Genomic DNA, 10,102 nt, shown 5'->3' on the forward strand with positions numbered 1-10,102 from the left:
ATCTAAAGTATCCACACTCATACACACAGCCAGCTATTAAGCGTTACGGTCCACTAAAGTGTTCGTAGTCCGGATGGCATTGTAAGCATATGTACACACATACGTACGAGTACGGCGAGTGCTGTTGGTGTGTCGAGTGTATCTAAGCAGCTCAAAATTCGATAAAATTTCATACGGACGGAGACGAGAGATCAACGTAAGAACCTGTGTGTGCAGCACACACAACACTCAACAAAACGTACAGTGAGTGAATGATGCCACGATTTTACATACACTTGCACACACCCAACACACACGACGCACGCATACACAAGCAAACGCATAAACCCATGCGAATGAGACCCAAAACCGAAACGAAATACACAGCAAACGTTGCACATACACACGCGCGCGTGAGCAACGTCAACATTAAGAAGCCAAGTAGTAGCAAAGCAGAGCAGCAGGCAGGCAAGCAGCAAATAAAGGCATAACAAGTTGTTTCTCTGTCTTCGACACGAAAACTCAATATTTTTTTTTGTACTACAAAAGCGTCGCGCGCTTACTGTGTTTTTTAGTTCGTTTTCCTTTTGGTTTTTCGTTGTAATTCCTTAAAAATAAATAATATACACATACACTCATCTGAATTCGGTTTTATTTATTTCAAATTAATTTCGGCGGGGCATGGACAGTCCTGACTGAAACAAATTTGCCATTCAACATGTTCGAATCAATTTGTTGACACATTCAGTTTGAAAACGAATCCGCATCATTTCACAACGAAATCAATTTCGTCGAGTGTGAATCGAATTTATTAAACGGTGCACAATTTATCGAGAGAGAGAGAGAGAGAAAGAGAAAAAAATAACAAAATATTCAGTGTGAATGTGTAATTTTATTTAAGCAAAAAAAGAGAGAAAGAATAATTCAAATAAAATAAAAGTTCTGTTATTAGTTCCTAGGGTGTGCGTAGTTATAATTTTTTTGTTTTTTGTTTCGTTTCAAAATTGTGTGATTTGAAAAGTTTTATTGCACGGTCAATAATAACAAGTGGAACTCGGGCACAACGACCGAACGACATAGTTGTGTTCGATATTTTTTCGGTTTTTTTTTCGTTGTATTGTTTAGCTGCTAACAAATTTTAGTTATGTCTTACACACATACCGTTCCCACAAAGGTGAGAGAGAATAGATTTTAATTTTTAATCACTTTACTTTTAAAACACGGTTCAGTTTTATCAATCGAACCACTTAACCATGAGACAGCGAGCGGAGCCGATCGCAACAGCCATCCATCGTCCCCTAGAATTATAGAACGTTTAAAAACAACAACAACGAAAAAAATCAATTAATTCGAAACCGAAACGATTTAACTAATACAAATGGTATTGAAATTTTTTTTATTGCGTGTCCGACACCACACCGAGTGTGTGAGCCAAACGTCTGGTTTGTTCGACGAAACAAATGAAACCAAAACCAACTTTATACACACCGAAAAACACCAGCCAAACAACAAAATGCGATGTGTTTTTCTTTCTGGTTCGCTATAATTTGTGCAATAAGAAAGTTTTTTACAATATCGTAGTTTTTTTTTCTCACCGCACACACCTTACTCCTCGCTTTCAGTTTCGCTGGTTTCTGCTGTTGTTGTTGTTGGCTCCTGGTGCTTATATTTTTATTGCGAGCAATTTTTCGCTTACATTTCATCCATCGAGCACAATTTTGCATTGAAGGTTTTTTCTCATAAAAAGTGCCCGCAGAAATTTTTGGAGCACCAAACAGCAGCAGTGCGAATGCAATGCGAAATGAAAACAAACGTAGAAAAAAAGAAGCGGAAAAATCATTTAGCCAATTGAGTCAAAATCGAGAGCGTTCGATAGAAACGAAAGCGAACAAACGGTACACAATTGATTTTCTTTATGCGAACTTTATCGACTATTGACACATGTTGTTCCATTGAACTCACCACGCGCATTCACACACAATGTGACTGTTACGGTATTTCCACTAATTTTCTTGCATGATTTAATGATTAGTAGTTTTCTATTCGTACACCGCGAAACATGTGGAAAAAAAAATCGCTATGGAACAAAACCAAAATTGTGAATGCGCCATTGAATAAAATGCCATTAGAATGTTCCGCACAACGTTATTCGTTTCTCGTCGTTTCCAATGAAATTAATTGGAGCTGTTTCGCGTCATCGTTTCTTTATTTGGTGAAAGGCAGAAGAAACAAGAAAGAAAAAATGTGTGGATGGAAACGTACACATTTTGCACATCACAGCTGAGAGAATCGAAGCAACAGCAGACAAAAATGCCGAGGCGAAACAATCGTTCACAATAAATATGATAAAAGTATCTGTTTAAACATTCCATGTTTCCATTCAACACGGAATTCAGTTGTTGGCTATTTGTATGGTGACGAATACGAAATGTGAATTCCTAGCGTAAATTTGACGTTGAACTGGGCGTATTTCTGTATGCCATTTGGTTTGCCGCGCATGATGAATTGCTGCGAATGCGATGCAATTTGGGAGAAATCATAAATTTAGATTCTGGCATTCGTAAATTATTCGTTACACTAAAACCGTGGTTTTTTATGTGGCAGCCAATACATGAATGCATACAACAAATATATGTGAGCCGAATAATATCGTTGCGCATCGCTCCCAGAACATCTGTTTTGCCTCCTGTGCTAAATTTCCTCTTCTCTTGCCGTTTTGTTCGATCGAAAATGTTGACAAGAGACCATGCAACAGATACCATTTGTATCATCTGTATTCATCAGCTGAATTGATGTGGAACATTTCGAAATTCTAATCAAAAATAGTCAGTTTAATCGAGAGAAATAATCGACATTTTTGCTATTTTTATATTATAACACGATGTGAATATAAACCGAAACACAGGCCAAATCCATATCGACAAGGCAATCACCCCATTCGCATGCACAAATACATACGAACGACGAAGGGATTCCAAAATGTTTACTTTCCATGAATAATATAGCTGAAGGCACGACAACTCGGTCAAACACATCAAATTTTGTACTTTGTTCCGAGCCAGTGTTCCGGCAGAATGCAATGCATAGAAGAAAAACATAAACAAGCTGCGGTTTCATGCGAAAAACCATGAAACACAACGAAATTCGCACGATTTGTATCTTTTTCTTTATTTCGGCTTTCCCACAACACTTGAATCGGTCAAGACGAAGCGAAATTTTAATTATAGCTAGATATCGTTTATCATCACACGGCGCGCACAATCGACACGATACAATTGATTTGAAGAGGCTCGTTGAAACGTTGTAAATCAGCGCAAATCGTTTGTTTGTATTATCAATTTTACTACAATAGAAATGATTGTTATCGATAATCCCCATAAAAAAAACCAGCACCGAAAGTGTGTTTTTGATAAGTTCATCAAACACAACCTTCAGTTCGTGTAACGATTATTACGTTGTAATAACCATAAAACATTATGCGATAATTGAATGATGAATAGTCGAAAATTTCTGCTGCCGGCGCAATTTATCGTGGCTCACACATTTATGCACTAAAATTTGCTTTATGAAAAAAATGTGTGTATGTTATTACGCGAATCTCGACCATTCAATGATTTTAAGTCGAAAGTCGTCGAGTTGCTTTAAATTGATTGAAATTGGTTGACCTTCAATGGTCGAGTCATTTTGAGCCAAACAATAAACAGACACTCTATGCGAGAAGAAGGCGACAGCTTCACTACGACCAACAACAACAACATAATAACTAGAAAGACATTCCGAATGCTCGTCCGGTACATATGTGAAATGCGATGAAATGTATAACGACTTGTGAGTATGATCAAAGGCAATCCATAATATGAAAATTATGCGGTTCGTTCACGTTGGTTATGCAGGCAAAATCTATTGAAATCCAAAAACAAAAAACCTTCGTCACATAATCTATGTCTCTATAGAAGCGGCGACAAAACGAAGAAGTTACTGTACAAATTACAAAACACACTAACAAAAACAACATCAAAAAAACCTACCATAATTTCTAAGCGCATTATTTCAGTAGTTAAAAAACATAAAATATGGTTATTTTGGCATTGAAATTCGAATGTGTGTTATTGTTGTTGTTGTTTCGGTGTTGCTGCCGTTCAGTTTTTTTGAAGTGTATCTCTCCTCACTAGCAAAGTGAGCGAAACCGACTGAAAAGAAAATCCATTTTGTATTAACCGTGTGACAGCAAGGGAAAATAATAGTGAAACAAAAGCAAAGACAGTGACACGAAGCAATTCGTTGGCAATTCAAATTCAATGAAAAATATGCTCGTTGAAAATGAATAAATAGACGATGAATAATAAACGAGAGTGAGAGAGAGAGAGATTAATTTCTACCAGACACTGTTTCACAAACCCGTACATATATCGTTTATACTTTTGTGAATAATTGAATCTGTACGCTTCAACTTGAGCGCAGAAAACGAAAAAAAAAATCGGAATGAAACTATATATCGCTGAGTCGGTGATGATTGGAGAATGTCGAACGACACAAAACGATGAATAAAAAAAAGCTACACTCTCGATGGCATCAGCGTAAAAATTCATTCTCTTGTTCTAGCTCTTACGAACGTCTTTACTCATTTGTTTGTCAGGAAGACCTTGTTATTGTCAAAGAAGTTCATCTGTTTTAATTATCGATTGCCATTGATAAACATATAGTTTATTCGAACAGCATTGTTTATCAGCAGGTAGCGTGCGTTCGTCAAAAGCTACTACACTTTATCTCGATTCTAATTAGAAGACAATTGGAAATTCTTTTCATCCATCTAATTGATACACCACATGCTGACTCGCCGCCCAAGAGTGTTATCAATTCCATTTTTGTTTTGCCCAGTTAAGCTGAAATTCATCACTTCAAAAATCTCTCGCTTGTTAAGTCGCACGGTTTTTGTTTTTTTTTTATTGTGCTAGCGATTGCAGTATTTGGAGCGCACATTGCTAATATGCTCCATGCCGTTCACGTCATGTGGCCGTTTTTTTTCTTCGTTGTGTACAATGCGGCGAACGGTTACTTAATTTCCAGAAAATATGTTCACATTCCGAAATTATTTATTTATGAAGAAAGAGAATATATGGTTGATTCAAAGCGAAATTTGCATATCAAATCAGTTTTAAAGCCTCATGGACGGGGATATACCGCGTGCGCGCACTCACTCACTCTCCAAAGTGCTTATAAAATTCGATATATTTGCTCAGACTCGAAGAAAAACATGCTCTGTTCGAAACCATCGAAATGTTCATAAATGGCTTTATGTGCTCGGTTCGATCGACGAAACAAAAATGAAAGGGACAAAAAAGGCTGCGGAACAAGCAAAAATTTTTTTTGGATATCGAGCCGGCTTCTGCCAACCCAAAGCAAAATGAAAATGGGCTCGATGATGTCATGGCTATTTTTCTTTTCGTTCATTCGTCGTGCAGTCGCTGCTGTCGACGTCGTTTGTTATACCGTCCACATTATATAGACGACTGTATTTATTTGTTGCGTGTCGCATTTGCAAGCTCATTTCAAACTGTCGTGCAACATGAATGCCTTTTGAGCAGCAACAGAGTAAAACAGAAGAGCCTTTACTGCTATGACTTGGAATTGAACATTGGTTTATATCCACAAATCATGCATTAGTTGTGTTTACATGGATCCATTTCACAAATAGACTGATTGCCGAAGTTTGTTTTATCTCTACATTTATGAATGCAATTGGGAAACAGAACGCACGACCGTGCGCTCGTGTACGTTTTTATTTTTTTTTTATGTTTGAATAAACGCTGTCTGTCGCATCTTATTCCAATATTTGACCGAGACCTTTTGATGAGACCACTGTTAGACTAATAAATCCATCGTTTTCACACCCAACCACATATTCTGAGATATATGTATAAATACAGCGGGTCATTTGTTAAATTGCCTTTGTTCACATGTCGCGCATACCTTATTATAAATAGATCTCTTGACACATCTTGCTTGAGTCTCATTTTACAAATCATTCGATGTTTACAAATCCATTCGTACACTGTAGCCACACAATAAACATTGGACGTCGCTCCCTCTCTCTGTGTGTCATTAGGCTCATTTTAGAAATACGTCAGTTTTTCGATTCAATAAAATCTCATTTGGAAGATTTAATCAGAACAGAATTCTCTTAATGGATTTCGCATATTGAATTGTTCGAGTCACTCATGTTTCGTTGGAATCGATGAAAATGCCATTGACCAAACCATAAATTTTGTATCAAACAGAGGGAAAAAAACAACGTGTTGTTTGTGAATCATATCGACTGATATGCCTAGAGTGTGGAGGTGAGAAGAAGTCTCAGTGCGTTGTGATGCTGAATTCGCGTCACTGTTTTCGCTCATCGATGAGATCATCGATTCCGGTTTGCATCATCGATTCAGCGATTCGATTGGCACGTGATTCAATCGCCTTTCCAATTAAACGCTTTCGATAAAATATTCAATAAGTTCATTACAAAGCAAAAGGCCGCTTCAATCAATCGATGTGTTTAAATCGATTCCCATAGACATTTTTTTCATTCTAATGGTATCAAATTCAATCGTATTTATCGAAACGATGCTGGTGCTGAACTTTGACTCACCGACTAATGATCAATTTCAATATCAATGATTCAAACTCCCTATTATTTGTGTGACGCATTTGCTCCGATTGAAGGTGGTCTTTGGAATTGAATTGATTTAATTTGTATCGAATCGAACCGAGCCCGGTTCCCTGTTCAACTTCGTATAATATGGAAATTGCATTCATAAGTGTGAACGAGATTGTGTACTTTACGGTATATACATATCGAATTGACTAGGAAATAAGTTTCTCAAAATAGAACCGATCCGATTGAATTTGCCTCTAGGGGGCAAAAAGAACGCGCGTTTCAATGCACACGAAATAATGTTTCCGAAATAAAAGCAAAAAAAAACGATTCATATGCATAATCAGGTCAGTAAATGGCAAGAAGAGACAACGCAGAGAGTGTTATAAAAAATTCAGTTGGAATCATGTTATCGAAAATGGAACGTCGATTTACAAAATGCAAAGGTTACACTCGAACCGACATCTCATACAATCAGATAAAACCAGGCGGGTGAAATAGACTTATTGAATGTGTGCATGATACTATGGCTAAGAATAAACATATATAATCACAATGTATCGACGCCACATGATAAATATGAATTATTTGCATCGTAATTATTATTTTCAACTACAATATGTGCACAAATACAAAAATAGTCGGAATAAATAACAAAAAATGACAGATTTTTTTCTACGCTGAATTGTGTGTTTAGATTTGTTGTTAATGAGAAAATGAATGGCGAGAGAAAAAAAACCGTATCACGGTCGTTGAGAGAGTGAGGTAAAGGGAACAATGAATAACATATTGTGCAAATTAAATATTTTGCCGTCCGATTCATTTACGCATGATTCGAATGATATTCATAATTTGTTTTATTGCCGAATCATGGGTGTCATCGTCATCAACATGCGAATGCTAATTTAAACGGTGGCTTTTTACGCTTTTCAAGCGAAAAGATTTTGATTAACATGAGCTCGTGCTAATCATTGAATGTCATGCAATCGTGTACCAACGAAATCAAAACATCGACCAAAAAATATACGTATTTGATTGATTACGTATACTAAATGAACGCCCGCAATTTTCGGTCGGTAGTTTCAAAATAATCATTCTTAATATCTCAAACAATCTGCGATTGTTTGCGAGGTTTTTATTTTCCTCTCATTTGAGTGTTGAGGACGATTGGAAGAGAAACTATGCCGATGTATTTATTTGGCGCATGAATATGTTTAGTTGGTTAAATGAGATCTATCATTTGATTTCGACACACTTCAGTGAAGTGCCGACCTTGCTGTAAGCTCCAGCATCACAAAACACAACTGGGCCCAAACCAACCATATGATTTACTAATGAATTTTCTATAAGTTTTGACTTAGTTTTTGCTTTGACGCCGTGTTTTTTCTCTCTTGCTTTTGGTCAAAATGTTTATCCTCATTCATCATCATCACCACGGAGTGATAATAAAATAAAAATTAGAGGTCCATGTGAGCTCGTAAGCGTAAAAGGTCATTTTGTTAACAAAGCATATTCTTCGAATCAATATTTGCTATCACACAAATGGGTATGGCATCTCACAACGAAAAAAAAGCAGCACGAAGCAAACGCGTCTGTCGATATATGTCTGCAAGATAATAACGAATGCAAATAAGCGTGTTCCATTTATATTTCGCTTGTGCCATCACCACCGTAAAGAATAAATACAAATTAGCATTGATATTATGAAATTCCATAATCGTTTTATATTCGTACATAATGTTGACTGCATCCAACGAACGGCGACAACGGAGAATATAGTGAGCGAGAGCGTGCGCTCGTTACAGAAAAAAAAACGTTTCATTTTGTTCGCTAAATTGCGCGCGCGTGTGACATTGTATCCAGCCACGATATCTCATGGCTTTGAAAATTGCCCCGGAATAAACAACACTTTGCTCGTGCATAATAGTTCTAGTTCACTTTTCTCTCTCCTCCGCTCTTCCGCAAAATGTGCTACAACAATGAAAATTATATCAATTAAATGCTGACTTCATATCTCTAGTGTGTGCGTCTGCTTCGTTTTGACTCGTTGTTAAGCGTTCCAAATTGTATGAAGTTCGAGGCAGCTGTGGCTGGTAATTTCGTATGCAATTCGTGTTCCATTCGCGATGTTACCGGAGCAATGGCTTTATAATTACTTGAATATACACCATGCCATTAACCGATTCATTGATGAAAGGAAATCAATCGAATAAAGCGCACACACACACGATCGGAACCAGCACCAAAACAAAACTGATCAAAGTACGTGACGTACACGCTAAATTCGTAAGCCGGAAAATGATTTCAATGAACGCGCGATGTTTTCAAAACCGTGAGCGCAAAAAAAGCATTTTATCGAATAAGATTATGTGCTCTGGTTTTACAGAAAGAAAAAAAAACAAACAATTTTCCGGTCGACAAATCGCATTTTCGCCCGACAAACGACCAACTGCAAACTCAGGAGCGAAAGTGAGAACGAGTGAATACGTGTCCGCATGAGAGAGAGAGAGAGCAAAAAAAGAATTGAATGATTGAATTAGAAAAGGAATAAAATTAGATTAGACTACGCAATGCGGTCGTATTAATAACACACAAATCACTCGATTGACGAAACGCATGAACATGTGAACGAATCGATTTTTTCGACGTTTGACTGATTAAATTTTTGCGTTTTTTTTCTTTCTTCAAACGAATGTGAGATGTTTACAAAGCGTATGTTTTGTGTGTAGCATTCTGGCATCGAATAAACTAGAACGAAGATACAATTTCGATTTTATTAACACATAAAGAATGTGTTGTTGAGAGATGCCTTTGGTTGAAATGCAGGCAACGCGCTGATTGAAACGTGTTTGACCTTTGTGCGTCTTACAAATTTAATTCTAATTACGAATGTCCAGTTCCAAGCATGAGAGTGAGAGTTTATCGTTGACTCACAACGAAATGGTGCGTTTGAAGTTGCCTCTGAACACCGATAACATTCGATGCCTGCTATTAGTAGGCGCAGTCTAATCTCTGCGTTTAATGTGAATGGGAGCAATTAAGTACGCACACTGTATGTGTGTGCTGTTTGCCTGGCGACACATAGCGCGCACATTGCACATTCAGCCGAGAAATTAATTATGTAGAAGAGACAAAAGGGAAAAAATAACAACAGAAACACACAGTATGAAGACAAGCAAACAATAATAACAACCAATGCAGTAAATGTCAGTGGTGTCGCATGGAATGGAATGCCATTGATAGATTGCTATGTGTATTTCTAACATTTTCTATTCGTGTGTATCTCCTTCTTTCCCTCTCTCTCACTCTTTCTCTCCCTGTTTCTCTGTGTGTGTCTTTCTCACATTTCAAACTTACAATTCAAATCAGAGCATTGAAGTTGCTGACTATGTGGCGCTGCTGGTGAACAGATCTGTTGAAAAGCAGCTGTTGGTTCCGTGCATATTCGCTGTGACGCGCGCTTCTTCATTTAACGATTCTCAC

At 37.3% G+C, this 10,102-nt stretch overlaps 1 protein-coding gene across 1 annotated transcript in view; it reads left to right on the top strand.

Moving 5' to 3' along the window:
• The window catches only part of LOC129569597 (phosphatidylcholine:ceramide cholinephosphotransferase 1-like), a 21,762-nt gene continuing 11,660 nt past the window's right edge, over window positions 1-10,102 (top strand). Inside the window, exon 1 of the mRNA XM_055448625.1 lies at window positions 1-1,153. Coding sequence (XP_055304600.1) covers window positions 1,124-1,153 — 30 coding nt within the window. The 5' untranslated portion in view covers window positions 1-1,123. The remainder of the gene's footprint in view (window positions 1,154-10,102) is intronic.

This window comes from Sitodiplosis mosellana, unplaced genomic scaffold (assembly GCF_009176505.1).
Source record: "Sitodiplosis mosellana isolate CC-2019 unplaced genomic scaffold, AAFC_SMos_1.0 Smas_scaffold_38, whole genome shotgun sequence".
NCBI classification, from domain to species: domain Eukaryota; kingdom Metazoa; phylum Arthropoda; class Insecta; order Diptera; family Cecidomyiidae; genus Sitodiplosis; species Sitodiplosis mosellana.